General features: G+C 29.9%; 3 protein-coding genes and 1 pseudogene across 5 annotated transcripts; 3 read left to right on the top strand and 1 right to left on the bottom strand.

Annotated features, from left to right (window-relative positions):
- Positions 1–907, bottom strand: LOC105832462 (annotated as a pseudogene).
- A 1,340-nt stretch (positions 908–2,247) lies between these two features.
- Positions 2,248–7,736, top strand: LOC105832473 (lipid storage droplets surface-binding protein 1). 2 transcript variants are annotated; one of them, XM_012673444.2, is made up of 8 exons: positions 2,397–2,529; positions 4,155–4,297; positions 4,515–4,700; positions 5,016–5,202; positions 5,326–5,495; positions 6,347–6,604; positions 6,940–7,038; positions 7,273–7,736. In XM_012673444.2, the coding sequence occupies exons 2-8, from the start codon at positions 4,169–4,171 to the stop codon at positions 7,399–7,401; spliced, it is 1,158 nt and encodes a 385-aa protein (XP_012528898.1). In that variant the 5' UTR covers positions 2,397–2,529; positions 4,155–4,168; the 3' UTR covers positions 7,402–7,736. The 2 variants fall into 2 exon arrangements, with proteins under 2 accessions (XP_012528901.2, XP_012528898.1); XM_012673447.2 differs by lacking the exon at positions 4,155–4,297 and having other exon boundaries at positions 2,248–2,529.
- A 2,423-nt stretch (positions 7,737–10,159) lies between these two features.
- Positions 10,160–14,097, top strand: LOC105832474 (lipid storage droplets surface-binding protein 2). The gene is made up of 4 exons (XM_012673448.3): positions 10,160–10,314; positions 11,324–11,678; positions 11,818–12,034; positions 12,730–14,097. Exons 2-4 carry the CDS (start codon positions 11,367–11,369, stop codon positions 12,996–12,998), a joined length of 798 nt encoding a protein of 265 aa, XP_012528902.1. The 5' UTR covers positions 10,160–10,314; positions 11,324–11,366; the 3' UTR covers positions 12,999–14,097.
- A 1,216-nt stretch (positions 14,098–15,313) lies between these two features.
- On the top strand, positions 15,314–19,753 carry LOC105840392 (lipid storage droplets surface-binding protein 2). 2 transcript variants are annotated; one of them, XM_036288299.1, is made up of 5 exons: positions 15,340–15,420; positions 16,594–16,633; positions 17,468–17,799; positions 18,080–18,329; positions 18,414–19,753. In XM_036288299.1, exons 2-5 carry the CDS (start codon positions 16,606–16,608, stop codon positions 18,659–18,661), a joined length of 858 nt encoding a protein of 285 aa, XP_036144192.1. In that variant the 5' UTR covers positions 15,340–15,420; positions 16,594–16,605; the 3' UTR covers positions 18,662–19,753. The 2 variants fall into 2 exon arrangements, with proteins under 2 accessions (XP_036144193.1, XP_036144192.1); XM_036288300.1 differs by lacking the exon at positions 16,594–16,633 and having other exon boundaries at positions 15,314–15,420.
- The last annotated feature ends 2,710 nt before the right edge of the window (positions 19,754–22,463 follow it).

Below are 22,463 nucleotides of genomic sequence, written 5' to 3'. Positions count from 1 at the left end.
TTTATAATTAATAGAAAAATGTGTTTAAAATATTTTTATCAAGTATACACATTTTCTGATTTTTTAAATGTTTCGTGAAATATATGGCTACCTTGCCAATTGAAAATTCAGGCAATATTCAACGAGTCTTTTATCAATTTTATATTTAAACAATATATTGTTCGGCCATAAATCACTGTGACGTAGTACATTCTTGTGTTTCACTGATGGTGACAATCTGTGTGATCCACAATTTAATAATATTTTTCTTGAAATTATTGCGCCGATCGTCATCTAGTTTAAAAAGTAAATCAATCAAATGATGCCTTTTACGGCGACGTAGAACATCGCCTTCGCTTTGCCATCCACGCGCGGTCATAAAGTCTCTTGCATGCAGTGAGAAAATTCATCGTGCAGTCTTTTTGTATTGTTGCTCAAAAAGGAAGGAAACTTTACGTAGAATTTGGCAAGCGTTTATCAGAATCTCACAATACTTAGAGTCGAAATGCGTGAACTTATCGGTTATTGTGTAATTGCTATGAATTATATCCTCGAGGACAATTACATCGTTTTTGGTCCCGAGAAAACGCTCTGGGATGTATCTTTTGTCTAGCATTAATTCTCAGGAATACCGTGATATAAAGAGTCATTTCATTCTTGAATACACCATATGCCTGAAATCATATAGCGGACTGCTCATCGGCGGCGATATCTTGATGAAAAAGTTGAAGCTTTTCGTCTCCAGCAAAATTTTAAACAAATCACAGGCTTTTTGAATGAAGTATTGGCCTACAAAACCATTCACTTCATCTATCGGCACAATTTCGTAGTTGATCAACGTGAAATCATCTGTCGCGTCTTTTTGCACTTTCTTGCGAATTATTTTGTATCTCGATTTCGTGCATTGTCGTGCACACGCGAGTGGAGATTAAAGAACAGAAATATTTGTCTTTTCCAAAATATCGATTTATTCTGTCTTTATATATATGATTGCCTTAGTGATAACTATTGCCTTGGTTTAAGTATTAAAAACATTGTTGTTAGTACTTTTAATACTTAAAATAAGTAATAATTACTGGCCAATCTAATATTGTCCAGTATTACAAGGTATTTTTATAAAGGTAGTAGCAGAGTCAAAGCACATAGGCAGCTCAACAGACTTGAGCCTGTAATTGAAATATTATCATATTTTTAAAAAATTTCTACTTTAACTGAGAATGAAACTAAATTTTTTAGTAAATAAATTGTATTAAAAAAATAAATTGTGATTAATAAGTACTAGAATAAAGAAAAAAATAAATGGTATCACTTTATGTAATAATTAGCAAATTAGATTATAAATATATAAAATGTTTAATATATCCCGAAGTATTTTTTATTTGACAATGTGTACATATAATTTTAAATATTTTTTTATGTACTTGTTTTTTATGTTTACTTTTTTACCTTTATAAGCTTAATTTATGAGTTAGATTAGACAAGAACATTTTTTCTAAGATAAATAAAATCAGGGCCAGTAGACAGGCAAGATAAGCACAAGTTAGCAAAAAAATAAATCTATAACACGGTCATATTCAACTTTGTAGATACAGAATTGAGAAGTGGACTTTGCATGGTAATTAAGAGCGTCTGCCAGAGATAATTTCGAATTTTCCATAGCTTCTTTTTATTCGATACATTTTTACGAGCTGTCTAGCGTCTTGGAACAATAATCCATGATCTTTTATGTTCATCCAAAGTACGAAGTTTGACGTGATATAATTATATACAGTGAAGCAAACGCAATTATTGAATTGCACTTATTATATTTATAATATATATTTACACAAATGTATTTTTTTTATTATATGATAAAATATCAAATTAACAATTTGTTCAAAAATTGGTTGGAAGATATCATTGATTAATACCTCAAATATCGTTGTCAGTAATGTATGCTGCAACGTTTGATTGATAAGGTGGACAATAATAATTTAAATATAGCTCGGAAGAACTTGGAGAATCAATCAGAAAGTGTCACGACTGGTCTGATAAAAAAAAAATTAAAAAAAAATGTTTTTGTAATTTTATAATTATTACAATTTTTAATAAGGTAGTAATTAAAAAAAGAGAGATATTTAAAGCATTAATTTCAAGTAGCAAGGAATGATATTTAAAAAATATTAACATATAGCAAAAGTCAAACAATCATTTATTCATCTTATCTGAAAATAAGCGATTGTCCATTGTCACACGCAAAATTGGCTCAGTGTTCACGTCTTTTTCCGATTCCCGTACAGAGAGATGGCAGAGAAGCTAGGAAAAGATTTTTATTTGTGCGTCATTAAGTCCGCCGCGTCCGTATATAATCGATGTGTCATAGGTCAAACCGATGAGATACTCATTTACAGTCTCCATCGTGCAGTCAACGGCGCGTTCTTCGGTCGAAACGCCGAGTTTTCAGCCGTCTCATCCGGCCGCCGGATTCGGACGCGATTGGCCCGGTTGACACAATATTCACAGAGAATCCGCGGACAGCATTCCGCCGTTTTAGCTCGCCTTTGCTCTCAGGTAAGATTTTTCGATGTGTAATAACTGATCTTCGATCTCCATCGACTCATATCTATTTCAGATTCGTGACTCTTATGCACGCGTGTATTTGTGCATATGTGCATATTTATGGTTGCACGAGTACGTGTATACGTGTATCTGAATGTGATTGTATGGCTGATTGTACAGTTGAACCGAGAGAGCGAAGTAAAAAGAAGGAAGGGGTAATGCGTTTCGTGTGCGAAATCAGCATTTAGTAGTGCGATTGAATTGAAATGCGAAAGAGAGAAAGGAAGAGCGAGAGATAAAGAATGTGAGTAATCTGCGATTGAATTTTTCATTTGAGTCTAAACATCGCTTTTATGCTTAACAGATACGATCGATATTTTGTAGTCGCGCCGATTAGATTAGAGCTTAATCCGCGGAGAGACGACATAATATAATAAAGATAAGCGACGAATACCGAATTATCATTAGATAATTGAGAAATATCTGCTGGTAAACGTTTAACTACAGGCGTCAATGTAAATATAAATGTGGCAGAGAGATGCATCGATACGAGAGAAAGAAGTTGCGAATCGAATCTCGCAGATGCGATGCTGCATACGTGCACGCGAAGAAAGTTTGACCTCCGCGAGAAAGTATATCCGCCGGCATAATCGGTCGGAGAGAGATTTCTTCACCCGGAGGGAGTCTCCTCTTAAGTTCAATTGTCATTCTCAACATCCTAGTGATGAACCTCAGGTGAAAGTCTCGTCGAGAGTTTCGACCGAATTGTCGTAGAAACGAGCTTGATGTATTTTCTATTGCCACTGGCGTCAATTTAATATTTCATCCAGTTCAGAGAAAATTACTTGATGTTCGCAAAAGAGACGCGTATAGCCTCGACATTAACCACGAAGCAAAATCTTTACCACCGTCCCCTCCCGGTATGACCTCCCTTATCGGTTCACCGAGCGGATGTTGAGCGAGTCATTTCTTTTGAGTGACATATGGCGCCGTTTACGTTTAGCGAAGAAAACACGTGTTTTTTTCACGGACTGCTGTCTTAGCGATAATCTATTCTTCATTGGTAGCAATTGAAGAAAGAAGAGGTACTTATTTGTAGACATTAGATTTTACTTTCTCAAATTAAAAGGGCGGAAGAAATTATTTTTTCAAATTGAAGCAAACGTTATGTAGTATAACAATGGAAAAAAATCAATTAATATTAAATATATTAATCTTTTGTATGATGCAATTACTTTTGTCTTAGCATCACATGACAGTATAAAAAAACTTTTGTCTTAGCATGACAGTATAAAAAAAAAACTTACTGCATAAAACAAAAATGTATCTACGTATGATTTGAAAAAGCTGTATGACTTAATTGTTACCGTAAATAATGTTTCTAACTATCATTTAGTATACGTACAATTTATAAGTGTTAATTAACTTTCTTCCAAGAATAGAAATGTATGGTCAAAAGATAAAAGATGCAAGAAACGTGATTTTTTTAGACAAAATTTTTTATAAACATTTGGCAATATCGTAAAAATGTGAAAATTGTTTACAGTATTGAAATTTATCCATATAAATTCAGATTACTATCGCGATTAATCATTTCTTTTGCTTGTTTTACAATTCAGTATTAATTATAATTGCAGCGACTATTCCCCATATGGCGCGAGCAAATGTGAGAAGGCGGCACTCGGATTTGCCGCATTTTGAATCCGTGGCTAGGATCTCGAGTCTTCCCATCGTGGAAAGTGGTATACACATTGCTGGCAATGTGTATAGAAAAATAAAGGTGCGATTATATCTATATTATACAAGAATTATAGAATGTTGTGCGTCATACTATTAGAAAAAACTGGTACTTTAAAGATTTAAATAAGATACGACAGTGTTGCAGAAATCTTTTTAAATGTGACATAGATGTAAAGTATATATAATTTCATGCAAACAATATAAAATATACAGTAACTATTCCTTTTTTTTACATTTTTCCGTTTTTTTTTCTTTAGCGCTCAAATTCCTTAATGAATTGGAGTTTGGATACGGCGGAGCAGTCATTAGCGATTGCAACAGCGACAGCAAGACCAGCGATTTTTGCATTTAATGGACCAATTACGACAATCGATCAGCTTCTGTGCAAAGGTATCGACATTGTTGAGCAGAGAGTGCCAGCAGTACATCTTCCCCCTCATCTCGTAAGTTTACAAATCTTTTCCGCGTAGAATAATTATGTGAAATTTGTATGAAAATATAAATTTATACATATTCTTACACATGTATTTTTTTAAAGATAATTTACAAAATTTTTATTTGACTTTTTCAAAATTTAATTACATATTTGCTTATAACAAAATTTATTTACTATTAAAACCATAAATTTGATCAGAAATATGGATATCGCGAAAGTCATTTGAAACAATTAGCTGTCTCGTGTAAACAGATTAATCTTAATTAAATTATTGCATGCAGGCCAATATAATATATCTTATTTTATGTTTCATGTACTACAGATATATTTAAATACGCGAGACTATGTAAATAAGAAAATTGTGAAGCCGGTTCTAATGCGTGCCGGAAGTGTCAAGCTAATCGGTAATCAAGCTGCTAACGCTGCCGTTGATAGATTGGATGGTGCACTAACTGTTGCAGACAAATACATGGATCGTTATTTGCCAGCGGATCCAGCTGATAAAGAAGGTAAATATGATAACACGGCTAACTCAGATTTTTAATAATAATAATAGTAGATAACGTTTATTTGACTTCAATTACGCTGCAATTCAACAATACGTGTGTTTTTTTTACAAATTCATGTTTTAGAGATTAACCCCACTGAAAACATCAGCAAAACGTCACGAACGATCAAACACGGCGCAAGATTCTCGCGAAAACTACAAAAAAGATTGACGCGACGCACATTAGCCGAAGCGCGCGCACTCAAAGAGCAAGGAACGGAATGCATTCATATCCTTCTGTACGTCGTGGAATTGGTAAGACTTGATAATTAATTGTTTTATTATTTGTTAATCATTAATTGCTTACGTACAATTATTATATCAAATTATGTCAAAATTTGCATTAAATATATAATTTCCGTTACTATTCTATTTTTAGTAATTGTATCATGTTGCGGTGAAATTTAGTTTTGATTATATCGTATCACATGTAAGGAAATTTTCATTTCTCAGCAGTTATTTTAATGATTGAATGTGTCTGCTACAACTGATAGAAAGATGTTTGTGCGAAATAGTCGCTGACTCGATGGAATATTACTGTCGTAGTCGTGGGACGCTGAATAAGATATTTTTCATATAATCTATGCTCACAAAAATAATAACTACAAATATATGTGTTGCACATGCAACTTGGTATTTTTCCTAGAAAAACAACATCTACACATATTGCGCAGACACATTTTCCTGTAATGCAATCTTTTAGGATAAAAAAGAAACGTTTTGTTAAAGACTACAGTTATACATAAATTATAAAAATGTATGGCTCTTGCAAATGCGAACAAATAGAATACAGAGATTTTATCTTTTTGATTTTGAAGTTCGGAAATAACTTTCTGAACAAATTCGATAAGAAAGCTTCGATAAGAGTAAGTTTCGGAAACAGTGCCTGATCGAGATCACGAGTACGTTCAATGGTCCTCGCATGATTAATGTTTACAAATATGAAAAAAGACTCCAGTGTGAAATCTCCCGAGATAAATATTTACTACGCGATGATCACTAAGCCTTCTCGTGGACTAGGTATGGCACGGGCGTTCTATCCCGGAACTGTTTATCGTGATATGAAATATGTCTGTAACGGGCGTCGATTTCTAATGTATCTACAGATAGCCACGGACCCAAAATTAGCGATGCAAAAAGCAAAGGAGCTATGGGGCACATTGAGTCTACCCGAGCCTGAAAATCAGGCGCGTCCGGAAACGCTTGAACAGCTTCTCGTGCTTTTGACACGCGAATCCGCACGGCGCATAGTGCATCTGGTGAATGGCACGGCGGCATTGGCCGCAAGAACTCCGCGACGCTTAGGTCATCTACTTGTCCAGCTTTCTCATCAACTACTTGCTGTCGCGGACGCCACATTGCAGGTTACATCAACTTCACTGATCAGGCTTGATTCGAGATATTTATATAACTCAATTAACAATAAAAGCAATATTTTCGCACATAATGAAAATCATTGGGAGGCACTTTCTCTCAACCGCATATGCCGATCAAATTAAGAAGAGTGATGTCTACACGATTAAAAATTTTCGTCTTGTGATAAAGAAATGGGATAAAAATAATAAAATATTATTTTTGTCTAACTTGAATTAGTGTTTTAAAGAAATATATAGTTTAAAGTATCTAAATGAAAATTCTTACATTATGTTTATTTTAATAATAGTTGTATATATATATAGTTTTTCATATTACTTTGCAGATGACCCCACTTATAGGTAAGAGCTCTGCATCAAAAGAACAAGTGTCTGTCATACGTTTTGGTATTGAAAGGTTGAGTTCGACTGCGAATTTATTACTGGTAAGTAATATACGCTATATACCTTCTCGTAATATACCCAAAATTGTATCAATGCATTATTTAAAAATAAATAAAAAAAAACTTATAAAAACACTTAATTATATTATTAAAAATTTGAGTCTTACTTGTATCACTTTAAATTTGTAAATTAATATCTTTATAATCTTTAAAAATCTTTTTAAATATTCCTTTATTGCAATGTATATAATATCACATTGCTGGCTATTCTTGCAGGAAAAATTCGCTGCATTCTTAGCTGGTCGCCCAGGTCCTCAAAAGATACCACGCATGCGAAACCGCGAACAGAACCACAATAACCACATGTCGGTGACTTCCAATCCTCCAATAAACGGTATCGAGTAACGAGCAAGTCTCGCCTGAAAACTGCTACGTGCGGGTTTCTTTCCCCTTTTGGTATGGTTTTCAATTACAAGGTCAAAGACACGAGGATAGAAATCGCACCAAGTCGCTGCTCATTAGAATAACATTTCATCGACCGCGTTTACATCATTATTTTTTATGATCTTGTATTCGTGATACAATACGTAATACAATAATAGAATATATTTTATCATTAGCACAGTATACCCGTGCTATACTCATTTTGTGCTTCTTACATTAATCAAAACTATTCCTCCTACGATAATTAAATGTAAGTGAAGAAATAAAGGGCCATCTTAATTGCGATATAACGCAAATTTGAGCTTATTTTTTTCCCTTACATTTACCCTTCTAAGCATTTAAAATAATCATAATAATACATGCATTTCATAGATAAAAGCTTAATTAATGTTCTGGTTTTTACATAATAATATTTTTTTTAATTTAGTCATATTTCTATACTTTTGTCATTGTAAATATTCTTTATTCCTCAGTTTTGTGCAGTAAGAAAATATATTGTAATTATATGTTAAAGAAAGTGCGTTATAAGTATATTAAAAATACGTTATACATCTGTTTAAAAATGTATTAACGCGCATTACAAATCAGATAAATTGAACTAATTATTTATTGCGCAGAGTTTAAAAGCTTGGACTTTGATATCAGATGGACTAGATGAAAAGATCACATGAAACATCAAACATCCCGTCAACGCTACGCTCTCTTCAGATTTCTTTCAATAGTGAAAGTGTGGAGAAATCCTTGAATAGTTATAGAATTTTTAAATCTATCTTTCTATTCTCTTCTTTAAACAAGTCGCAATGCATATTTTTTACTTACGTCAGCAGATAAAATATCTTTTTTTTAAATTAAATACTAACTATAATTAAATATTAGTAGTAATTAATTAGGTATTAATATTAAAAATAATATAATAATGTATATTTTAATAAATTGTAAAATAATATGTTATTATATTTTTTATTAAATCTCATCCTTATAACTTTAAACTAATAATTTTGTATTAATATAACAATACTAATGCAATTCTTTATACATATATTAACATGCAAAATATATATGTACAATATTTTATGCAGTTTTTTTAATTTCTAAATAATTTACATATTTAGGTATCAAAATGTATTGAATTATGATCACAACGCAGAAATTACGAAATTCATGAAAGACCTTAAATGATTGAGGTCAGCTGAACGAGACATATTACATTTATTTGATGTTCACGCAGTACTTCATGCACCGCGTGATAAAGCTTATCTACAAATCGCACTGTCTAACTGAAATAATATTTGAATGTATATGTACGTGTGTCTGTGGACTCTGGAACTCAACCCATATATAAAAATAACTTTAAATCGCTTCTTATTATGAAATCATTATGATAATTTTATAGTTTAACCTTTAATTGACCGTCCAAATAAATTTTGTTCATAGTTTATTATCAAAGTTTATACTTTTTAGTTGTTACATCTGATATATAAGAATATAAAGAAGTTTTGTTTTAAAATTTACAGATATTTAGATTTAGTAATTTGGATAATAAATAATAGACAATAATTTGTTATTATGTTCTGATTTTTTAAAATTGTAGCAGTTTAATATAAAAAAATAATCAAATGTAACAAAATAAATAAGTAATTAATTGTAAACAGAGATTTATGTTTTAAAAAATCTTTTTAAAAAAGCAAAAAGGATTTTAAACTAAGATAATTTTTTACGGAATCCGGATGTGTGTATGGATTATTCCGATAATTTTTAAGTCATCTCTGTCTAACTATACGACAACCACACTGATGATAACATAGGTTAAATTATCTATTCGACGTTGTACATGGAATGGACTTTGTACAGAGGAGACATGATTATGGAAAAGGACCAGTGAAGAACCATTTCCCCTTTCTATATTACAGCACTATGCTAGAAATATGTATCCTGAGAAATATCTTTCCGACACATAATGATAGTAAAACATGAGAAAGCAGCAAAGAAAAATTATAATTATAACATTGCTTGTTATTTTGCAGATTTAGACACGAGTTATCTTGATGTTTTGTCTAGTAGTTTGCGATTTCCGTATAAATCGTAATTAAAATATGAAGTTTCTTTTACGTTTACGTATTAGAAAGAAAAATTTATCTTTTATTTTACTATAATTAATAAAACTTTTATACGTACTAATGTATCTAAAGCAAAGCAAAAAAATATTTATATATTTTAGTTTTCAGTGATTCATACATTATTCTATAGGATTGACCTTCGCGTGTGTTATGCATTCTGCTTCTTTTGAAAAGAATGATGTATTACAATTGCAGGACTATATAATTGTGTGAAATGTGCTCGAAAGTTAAAGCTAAAAATAAATGTTGTACATATAACATAATAAAAGTACTTATTATTTTTATTCGAAATCTCCGCAAAGAAATGTTTATATATTACAGAAACATTTATATTATTTTATATTTAAAATATCATATCGATATATCTAATAACATTTCAGTAAAATTGAAAATTAAAGCTTATGCAGGAGAAAAATTTTATGATAAAAAAGTAAAATAAAAACCGAATCAATTACATAGATATGCTATTTCCTACTCTTTAGGTTAAAATAGTTTCACTCGATGAGATGAGAGTACTAGGTATCTATGAAACTGACCATGAAGAATTGTTTTCGTAAGCACAGTTAACAGATGGTCGTACTTCGGTCAGTACCACAGTATTGGCTTATTCAAACTGCGTTCACTGCGCAGGCGATTCTCTGCGTTATAAGTGTTCAACGTGCGTGGCCGGAGTCAGCATTCGTGCCGAGATATCAGACGTGTTCGAGAGTTACGCCGGGAAGCAACTGCTGATCAACGTAGCGGCTGGTGCGAGATCGTGAGTACCATTTTATAACAAAATAATGATGTTAACAATTTCTTATCTAGTTACGTTTTTACAATCTCTTGTTTGTCGAAACTTTATCTCCGGTATTTGATACAAAATAGATCAAAGCTTTATTCTATATCAATCATGTAACTTTTTCTCTATGGAAAAAAACGTGAAAAATAAATTTCCCCTCATTAACTTTAAAAAAAGTTACATGAGAGATATTTTATAATAAATTATTTTAGACTTACAAAAAGTTTAAATTGAAAATGACAAAAATAGTCTTCTCTGCAACATTTTAGCGTTGTTACGTGCACTTCTACGTGTCAAGAACCTTTGCGTGACTTGTAAAATGTTATATCGTTGTTATACGATATTATATATTACATATTACTTGAAGTTATTACTTTAAGTTAATGTGGAACTATAAAGTTCTAATCAAAAACTTGCGCGCATTTTATGAGCTTTTAATTTTTATTTGCGATAGATTATGTATCAAAATTATTTAAATAATATTTCCGTTTGTTTGACAAATAAAAATTAATATTTTGACAATTTGTGTAGATTCTCTCGACATATTCAAGGACTGCCGAATTCGAAAATATTGTGTTGCCAATATTCAAAGACATTGATATTTACATCCTTATTTATCGCCATGAAAGACTATTTTCTGTGTTTCACTTTCAGTGTTTTTGCCTTCACAAATCAATCGTTAAAAATTTTATTTAATATTACATGCACAAAAATATATAAAAAAGAAATAATTGAAAAGCTTTATATAAAAATTTATTATTTATTACGATATATATTATAAAAATAAGAATAGCTATTTTTAACATTGTTTAAATATATTTTCTTTTTTTACTAAGTACAATTTGTTCTAAAATACTTTATTGTAGGAGTAAATTTATACTTTACAATATTTAAAGAATATACTTTTAACGAAATAAATTTGCTTTAAATTATTTTTAACAAATTTATAAATCATCTTTGCAAAAATATGTTTTTATTTCAACAGATATTATATTTTTGACGTACGCGTGATAAACTTGTGCAAAACCATGGCGACAGAGGTGGCGCAATTTCCCCATCTGAAGGTCTTTAATCGCGTAATGGAATTACCCATCATTGAATTGGCACTCGTTAAATCTGCAGAGACGTATTCAAGGGTAAAAGATTCACACATGATAATGCACTGGGCATTGAGTACTGCGGAATCATCCCTAACCACTGCAACAAGACAAGCAATGCCTATCGCTGTCCCCATCGTGAAAAGATTAGAAACTCCCATAAATTTTGTCGATCACACATTATGCCTTGGTCTTGATAAAATCGAAGAAAAAATGCCACTGGTAAAGGAACAACCCGGACAGGTTTGTGATTTCTTTATATCGTATAATTATAAATATTAGTTTTATAAAACAGAAACATTTATTTTCGTAATTTTTTCAAAAAATTAAAAGTCGGAGCCTAAAAATTAAGTATACTAATACAGTGGGTATATTTTTTTAGATTTTAGAAAAAGCGGTATCAAGAATTTCACATGTAAACGATATGATTCTCGCACAAGCGACGAATTTGCGAGACATCAGCTGGAACACAGCCAATCAAATACTTGATACACATTATGGTAGTGTGGCTGTGAGAGGTATTGATAACACGGCCGTTGTCGTTGATAAGCTCATTGACAGATATTTCCCCGCAACAGAAGGAGAAGAAAGACCGAAAGGTAAAGCACACGCACAAATTTATTTTTAATTTCTCATTAACATTCTTGTTGACATCTTATTAAAACAATTATTTAGGTAACAATACCTACAAAAAGAATTTATATAAGTTAATTAAGTAAATTCTTTTTTTAAACGTCAGAATATTCTAATGATTAGAATATTCCAAGGAAAAGTAACATTAGAGTGTAAATGAAAGCCGGCAGTGTAAATCGATGAGAAAGTCAGTGAAAGTAGCTAACATAATAGTAAGAGTTTCAGCAGTCGTCATTACAGCAGGCACTAAATTACTGTTTTCTTCTATTACTATTAAAATTTATTTCTAATTTATTTTTTTAGTTTTTAATACAAATTTGATATAATCATGATTACAACTTTTTCTCATTACATAACCAAGGTCACTGAACCAATAAATGAATAAAAACAATTTAATATAATTACATTTTCAAGTTAAAAACCGCATTGAGAATTTAATAAATATATAATTAACTTCTACATATATTTTTCATTTATATTATATACTTATATTTGCATCATTAATTAAATAAAATTTGTATCAAATATTTACGCAAATTTATTTCTAAATATGCAAAAATAATATAATTATTTTGTTTTTGTTTAAGTAAATTTTCTTTTCTCTTTCTCTTTTATTTTTAAATATATTATCTTAATCATGCATAAACAAAATTTATTACAGATACAGAGGTAAACACAATTGAAGAAGACAAGCTGCTACATACTTTACAAACCGTCGGTCACCTGTCCAATAAAGCTGCTCGACGGGTCTATCTAAACATAATAAACCATCTGAGCACCATTAAGAAGGACGGTTTATTGAAAGCTTATGTCAGCAGTTTAGTCGAGTTCCTTCGACTCACAAAATATCTTCACACCGTCAATGAAAAGCCACAAATTAATGGTGAAAAGAAGCAAGAACCACAAGACGAAAAGGAAAAAAGCGAGTAAAAATACTACTTTCAATTTCGAAATTTTTCTACGTATGGTTATTTAAACTGTCAAAATGAATATCATTTGTATTTATCATTTGAAAATAATCGTTTATATTTATTTTTAATAATTATGTACATGTAATTGTTATTTGCGATAACTTTGTGAATATCGTTAAGAATCAAATTATCGGCCATACGTCCTAATTGTTAAAAATCGAATTACCGGACACACGTGTTAATTTCTTGTAGCTAAAAGAGCAATCGACATGTAAAAAATATTCTACGTCAACGTGCTAATAGATAAACGTTCCTTTATCTTATACCGCTAAATATAAAATATATTAAAAATGTAATCTTAAGAACGAGATATAGAATTATGTATAGATACGTTTTTATATTTATATATTTTGTATAATCTATAAGTGTGTGCGAAAATAGAATAAGTAATGAAAGATACAATGAACTTTTTACTGCAAATATTGGCTAAAGAATCCAGGAATTGTAATTTTAGACTTGAAATTGAAATGTAGTGTTTGTGCCTATTATCATTCTTACTTCTTACTTCAATAATGATAGTAATGGAAACATAATATGAACACCAACACATTTCTATTTTAAGTCTAAAACTACAAATTCTGGATATTAGGTTAAAATTTAACTTTAAATAATAGTTTCTAAATATAAACATTATTGTTCTAATTTTATATACATTTAATAACATATATATTTTATAAAATATATATTTTTCATAATAATTATGCACAAATTTCAATGGAATATTCGGAAAACGTGAGTTTTCAAATTCGGATCTCAGTACATTATGTATAATTTAATATATTATACATTGTATATTTACATATATATAATATATGTTGTATGTATATTATATATATGAATAAAAGTACTCTATATAAAAATTCAGCTATACTAAGATCTTTTAAACTACGTAATCTTTTTTCTATTTTTGCAAAACATTATATATTACTATTTACACAGTAATATCAATTAGCAAGAATATTTTATCCACTTTAAAATCAAATATTTGATATACATTTTGTATATACTAAATAAATATGTAACAAATATATAATAAATACAATTGCAATAAAAACAAATATATTTATCTATTTATTTAATATATTAATCTAATAAATGTATGAGTAAGAATGCAGTGTTTTATTATTACTACTTAAATTATATTATTTTGTAATGAAACACACGTTTATTACAAACTTGAAAAAATTGCTTATAAATAATAAATTCAATATTTAAATAATAAATTCAATATTTAAAAGAAACTTTACTTTTTTCAGTATTTTTCTTAATTCTGTAATATTTATTAACGATATAGAAAAAGTAATTTATTTCTGTAAATTATGAAGACCAATATAAATACAATAGACTTTATCGAAATAATCGTATACATTCTTATAATGCAATTATTCTTTATTAGCAATAAATTATCATAATTCTTCACATTTCTCAATCGTATACTACCGCGTTCGATAAAATTTCTAAAGCTAATGAAGCTAATTAACAAATAAAGTAAATAGGGTAAGCATGACAATACATTTCTCATAGCAATATTGAAAAAGTTGCGTCAGATTTGTTAAACATCATCGTTACTTCCAACTATCAATATTCTTTGTAGGATCAACTTATGAACTGTACATTCGCTTTTCACGTGTATTTATAGTAGAAGCCAAGTGTGTGTGACCGCCACGTCACAAATATTATGAGGCGCTCTTTCATCACTGCGCAGAAGCATAAATGGGACCACAGACGTACATCTATTACGTGGAACCCAAAGATGCGTCAGACAAATGTATGATGAAATGTATGATGAAATTGAACTAATAGTATAATGTAACATTGATAATAAAAATTACCATTAATATTTTAAATATAAAAGATAAAAATAATTTTTTGAAAATGAGCTTCTCTTTATTTAAAGAAATATTGTTTAAAATTTAAATACTGATTAAAAGACTGCTTCCTTTAGTCTATTACTAAAAATATCAAATAATCAAACAGACAGTAATAATTAAACGATTAAAAGAATAATATATAAGAAATAATTAATTAATTTGTTATATTATGTTTAAATTAAAAGTATAGAAAATACTAGAAAGGTGTACACAATATAAATAGAAGAAATTAAAATTTATTTCCCAGCATTTCAATTTCTTATTCAGTTTTTTTAAAAATAAAATTTCATTTCTCAAAGAAATGAAATAAAAAATAATTTTTATTTCTACTTTTCTTTGAAGGAGGATATTTGACGTTACTGTTCCGGTCTCCCCACTTAATGTCGTTCCCCGATGCTTACCGGTTTTCACACAGATATAACGACAGTCTTACTCGACGTCTCGTGTGAATCGGTCATACAGCCAGCTATCACGAAATTCTCCTCAGACAATTACGCAGAGAATACAAATGTAAGTATTAACATTTTGAAATAATGAACGTTAAAATTGATAACATATTTAATATTTTACTTTTTAAAATTTATATTATGTAAAATATAATACATGTGCTGAAACAAATAACGATTTCTAAAATAATTCAAATATTTCAAAATATAATTAATACTATTGCGTTATTATTTATTTTACTTTGCATTTATACGTCTTTTTAATTGCTACTATGACTATATAGCATTTTACATACATTCTTATGCTTATATAAATTCTTATTGCCACGATTCCGTATTACAGAAAATATTACATTAAATTATATTGTAATAATTATTTAAAAATAATCTGAAATATTTGATTTTATAATGTGGAAATAATCTTTTAAGTAAAATTGTAGTAACTACAAAAAAATTGTAGTGTATACATGTAAAATATATAAAAAGTTATACAATTTAATTTACTACCAGTGATTGCAAATACATTAAGAAATACTAGTTATATTTTAAATAGCACACAACTAATGTATAATTACATATATGCATTTTGTTATGTAGTGATTTATTTATGAAATATTTCACATCGCGGAATGTTATGAACAGTTTCGATTCAAGCAAACGGTAGAACTTGCCCTAGCTAAGGAATATTTCATAACAAACATCAATAACCTTCTGGGATAAGAGAAAACGTTTACGTTGTAGATTGTGCTAGTAGTTTAGCATTCTTATTGCCACGATTCCGTATCACAGAAAATATTACATTAAATTATATTGTAATAATTATTTAAAAATAATCTGAAATATTTGATTTTATAATGTGGAAATAATCTTTTAAATAAAATTATAGTAAAATTGTAATAACAGTTCTATACATGTAAACTATATAAAAAGTTATACAATTTTATTCAACAACAGATAGCATAGATATACAATTGTATTATAAGACAAAAATATATTTAAATTTAAAAGAAAATACGCACTTAAATTTGAATTTAATTTATAAATAAGAAAAAAATTTTATCATAAAACAATTAAGACATGTTAATTAATTAAGTTAAATTAATAAAGTTAAAATATATTTTAAAATATCAAGACAGATAGTAAGGGAATATTGTTATTTATTTCCGAATGTATTATGTCTCATACAACAGTATGATGCTGTAGCAACTACAGTTTATTACTTTCTCGTATGTTCCAGCGCGGATGAGTCATGTATTACACTCAAAATCTTTTAATCAGTTGAGTAGATTAATTTATGTAACAAAAATCTAAATTTAGTTTCCTTGTGTTTCGCACATTCACACATAGCTAAATACGTGTGGAGCACCAAACTAGATATTTACAGTATAATATACACATATCGCAGTACACGTATTGCAATAATTTTATTAATTGGCATACATCTTCTCTTGTTTTCCTTTTTTTGTTTTTTTAATTCGCCGATCGCACATATACAGATGTATTGGGAAAAAGATGGAGGACATATAATCATTGAGTTATATATAGATAATGGTATCAAAGTACACTGGCTTGCATAAAATAAGATAGCAAGATAAATAACAAGTTTGATTCACCGGTTACCGAAGGTACAAAGATCTCTGCAAGAAATACTTGCTCATCTCATCGTACGCATTTATCTTTGAAATATATAAGTGGTGCACTTGAGCATAACATATAATTATCGACAGATAATTACTTATGTAAAATTTAAAAATTTAACACAAATAATTTAAAATTGTCATGAGTCTCATTTAAATCTAAATATAGAATACTGCACATATTATCGTCTATTATCGATAAAATTATCGATTTGCAGCTTTTTATAGTCTTTATTTATATCGCATTCTTATTAATATAATTGTAAGAAAAATGGTATAAATCAAATCTTGAAATTTAAATTATAAATTTAAGCAATACATAGCTTTTAAAGCTGTTAATATACATATATCGGATTTAAATATACTTTAATACAATATATTAGAAAAAGATTTTAAATTTGATACATGCCATTTAAAACAAGCATTGAATGAATTAGCATTACATGAATCTTAAGTTTTATTTGATTTGTACAGAGAAAATGGCAGACGCGAAGAAAACAGAAAACTCCGCGAGCCTACCTCACCTCGAGGTGCTAGACCGAGTGAAAAATATTCCGGTAGTTCATTCGGCAATTGAGAAGACTGGATCTACATATTCTTTTCTGAAGGATTCTCATCATTTGGTAAATTGGGCGTTAAATCAGGCCGAAGCGGGACTGAATTACGCTACCGCCACAGCTGTGCCACTTGCTGCGCCATTGGCCAAGAAATTCGAAGGACAGATCAGTGCCGTCGATCAGAAACTATGTGAGGGCCTAAGCATCGTCGAACAAAAAGTTCCAATTGTGAAGGAACCACCTCAGCAGGTAACGCTAAAGAAAACTTGCACAGTGAAGTAGTTATTCAAAACCTCAGTTCGTTTCTAAAAAAATTTCTTCTATCTGCTATTTATTTAAAAATGAATTTTCCTGATTTAAATTTGATTTTATTATTCTAAATTTTCTTTTCTTTTAAGAATATTAATAAAATAGTGATTTTAAATAAATGAATAAATAATGTAAATAACTGATCATACAAAATAATATGACCCGTCTGATTAATTGTGAACTTGATGAGCAGAAATAAATGGTTTCTTGGAATTTACAGATATACGATGCCGCCAAAGCGGTTATGAGCAGCTCCTTGCAGCCCACCATCGAAAAACTTCAAACGGCAAAGGAATCAGCCACGCAACAGGCATCTACATTAAAAGAGACCAGTATAGCTAAAGCGAACGAGCTTCTAAACACGCAATACGGCAGCATGGCTGTACAAGGCGTTGACAACACCAGCGTGCTCGTCAATCGTTTATTGGACCATTATTTCCCGCCCGTTGAAGGAGAAGAGAGCATGCCAAGTATGTATCTAGAGAATTTCAAAAATTTCCGCATTCCATTGATTAATCAATTGATAACATTTTAACGATGACTTGTTATTATAGATCCGGTCTCCGCGGACGAGAACAAAGTACTTCATGCGGTGCAAACAATTGGTCAGCTGTCAACGAAAACCGCTAATCGCGTTTACCATTCAATTGCTGCGCAATTGAAGACAATAAAAAAGGAAGATGTATCGACATACATATCCAGCGTGGTATCAATTCTTCACCTCACACAATTCTTGAATCTTGGGCAGAAACAGGAGGAGACAAACAGCCCGACGGAGAAAAAGGACGAGGAGAAAAAATAAACTGAGAGTTAGAAAACGTTTCATTCGTTTGTTCAATGCGTTTATACGCATTCAAATAGCTGCATAATTTAATCAATTTGTTACGCACTATGAAAGAAATCACTATTTAAGAGAAATATAAAAATACGAAAAATATATATCAATTAAAGTGATTGAGAAAATTTTTATATTTGTATATAGATTGAATCTATTGTACATTTCGAGGAAGACTTTTTAATACTTTTTTAAACAAAAAATTCTATTAAAGAGATGTCAATATCAAAGAAGAAAAATTTTTTACTTGATGTTTGAAAATCTGTGATTTGTTAGTCTTTTGAATGCATTTCAATACATTTATCTGCACTATTTAGGATTTTTAATTTTGTACTTAAAATTGAAATGAATTGATATTTATGTCTGTTGTATCATTTTTACTTCTTATTCATAGCTGTTTCATGCAACGCTGTTTCAGAGATAAGACTAGTCAGAGATTGTTAAAAATTTTTCAAATGTGTTATTTATAATTTCTCAATATATGGATAATGCAAAAACAAATTAGATAATACTATTAACAATACATCAAAAATATATAATCATCTTAGATTAGTCTTGATTAGTCTTGTCTCTGAAAACAAACTTGGCACTCGAAAATAGTTACGCAATAAGAAGAAATGATAATAAATACAGCAATCGATACAGTTCGTCCGATCGATACAATCGACACCATTTCAATTTCAAGTCCAAAAATGTAAATTATGGACAGTACTGTTCTATATTTGTAAATAAATCACGTCATACATTAATATTTATACGTAAATCATGATTTTGTGGCCAGTAATATATGTTACGTAATTTTAATAAAATTTTCTACACATATGACAAATTTATATTAATAAAATTATAAAATTCTATTAACTTTTATAAAAAGAAATTAAACTCCGATGCATTATTATTAAAATCACATTAGTTAATGCATGATATATATGTACATGTATTTTGAATATTTTGAATACAAAGCATATTATGGTAAAGAATTTGAGGAATAATTATGCAAATATATATTTTATGAAATATTATGTAGATGCATTTTGAAATATATAATTTTGAAGAAAATGTTTGTTATTATATTACTATTTATCTTGATTAATTTAAAAAATATAATTTAAAAATTGAAAATTAAATTTTTGAAAAATAAACTCCAGAAATTAATGTAGTAAAATGTGAATATTTTTTATCAGGGTGACATTTACCTAGCAACAACCCTACAAGCCCTACAACCCTAGATTTATTTTCCTGCCTACCCGTATTTCTATTTATTCGTTTACCTATTCACACATTCCTACCTACCCGTATTCCTACCTACCTACGTTAATTTTTGACACTCAACTTTCAATATTTCTTTTTCTTTCTTCCGGCCAGATTGGACTCACCTTTCGTTGATCCTGGCCAAATTCATTCTAGCTGCATGACAGCCAGATAATTTAAGTATATACATTTATACCCGTTTTAATAAAAATTACCAAAAAAATTTATCGTGTAACACAATCGAGTATATCACCACGAAAAAATGCAAACAAAAACCAATTTGGAACAACGAATCTATGAAAAGTCGCATTTATCTGTACTATTCATAATACATAAAAAGACATTTAATATACATTTCGTAGATTCGTTGTTCCATAAAAAAAATCGTTACTCACCGATCCGATGCGCAACGAGCGGAGTTATTCGGCCATGAAGCTGCGATGATACTGTAACACACAAATATAAGATTCAAATTAAAACAGTGCTTAACATAATGAATATTTTTGAAAATTGTATAATTTATATATTAAATATTATATTATATATTAAAATAAATAAATAATAAAAATTATTTGTGCAAACAAAAAATATTTACCCCGAGGTTGCTCCGCTGATGCCCGATGCCCTTCCTGGACCTCCTCCTCCTCCCAGAACAGGCTGTCCTTTTTTGTCACGAGACACTCGCGAAAACACTCGCGATTATTGAAGTTACAATCGCGCGAGGACTAATTAATTGTCAAAAAGTCTTTCGCGCGTCACCCCACATTTATAACTCCCACGATATGATTTCCAGTTCGAAGAATGCTCCGTGGAATCAGCACTTTGATTCGACGAGTGCGGAAAAACACAAACACGGAACTAACACGAAACGTCAAGCACCGCACAGAAGAATACAAAATTACAATCGTATTAAGATCGTAATTAAGAATTCTTACTATTTAGTGCCGTTAATCGTTTACCGATGTTAGAAACGTGTATCTCAACTGGCTCATCTCTTCTCGCACCTCGTGCGCGAAGCGCACTTGGCGCGAGAACGTCGCAAGAAGCAACGCCTCGATGAGCATCCCATACTGTCGAGACTTCGAAAGTGCCATCCCCGGTCTCTCGAACTAAGAAATTATTCTAATGGGAGTTATGCGAAAAGTCCTTTAAGTTCATTTACTTGAACGGCACTCCCGAAGCAAACGCGCGACACGACGAGCCGGCTACGGTTCGTTTTCAATTCAATCGATCGGCACTCCCGAACGTTAACGCGGCGCGACGAACACAATTTTACGATCGACGACGTAATAGGTTTGTTTTTTATTCCTGCACTGCTGCACTGATGTAATAAGTTAGAATAAGACAAATATATTTTTTTTCATTCTTACTTATTGCACTAGTGCAGCAGTGCAGGAATAAAAAACAAACCTAATAAGTGCAATGGGTACAGTTAGCTTCCCCCACAGGCATTCAAGTCCTCGGGGTACTGAGCCCTCCCACCACGACAAGGTCGTACCCGTAGGAGGGAAGATTTCTTCTGAACATCTATGAAAATTTTAATTCGCTTATAAAAGAAAAAGTTATTCGCTAATAAAAGAAAAACAAAAGAAAAGTTAGCAACAATGATACTGTAACACAAACATAAAATTTAAATTAAAATGGTGTATAGAATAATCAATTTGATACAAATTAATGGATTAACAAGACATTTATTTAGATATCACTGCAAACAGTATGATAATGTATATGATGTATATGAACAGCCAAATTATTATTTTTTAACAACGAATTGTCCTTATTCTGATAATATGATATTAAAAAACATTTATAAATATGTATTTCATTTAAAGTATATTTATAAACAAGATATTTTCACTTGTTATATTAATAATTGACTTCGATTTCACAGAAAAGATAGTTCTATAAAACACATTTTTACTCATGGACTTGATAAATATTTTAAAAAATTAGTAAATGTTCCAACTATACACACAATAGAGATAAATATATCCGATTCTAAATAAAACACAAAATTTTGCTCTGTGACTGCATCTATTCACACAATGATACGATAAGAAATATTACGTGCCTTTCGTCAAATAATAATACATTGGAAGATAAAAACATTTCATCGTTTCTTAAAGAACTTGCCATAACAATTCAACAATTTAATTCTTCAATTATACGATAATTTATCTTTAAACAAATGTGACATACAAAAAATTTTAAAAAATTTTAAGAAATTTTTTCCGCAATTATTACGTGAACTTGAACAAATTATTTTTAATTGTGGTTTGAATGAAAAGATCCTTTTAAAGTAATTTGAAAATATATAGATATGTTTAATACAAAATATTAAAAAAAATCTTTTTTTGAAAATACCAAATGTTTTATTATCACAGATTATTATATGTACTTCGACTAAAAAACCAGATTTATTTTGTTTTATTTTATTTCATTTCATTTCATTTCATTTCATTTCATTTCATTTCATTTCATTTCATTTCATTTCATAGGTTTCCTTATTTGTATTGAG

This window comes from Monomorium pharaonis, chromosome 6, assembly GCF_013373865.1.
Source record: "Monomorium pharaonis isolate MP-MQ-018 chromosome 6, ASM1337386v2, whole genome shotgun sequence".
NCBI classification, from domain to species: domain Eukaryota; kingdom Metazoa; phylum Arthropoda; class Insecta; order Hymenoptera; family Formicidae; genus Monomorium; species Monomorium pharaonis.
Note: the sequence above shows the minus strand (reverse complement) of the source record. Positions and strands in the feature narration are given on the sequence as shown.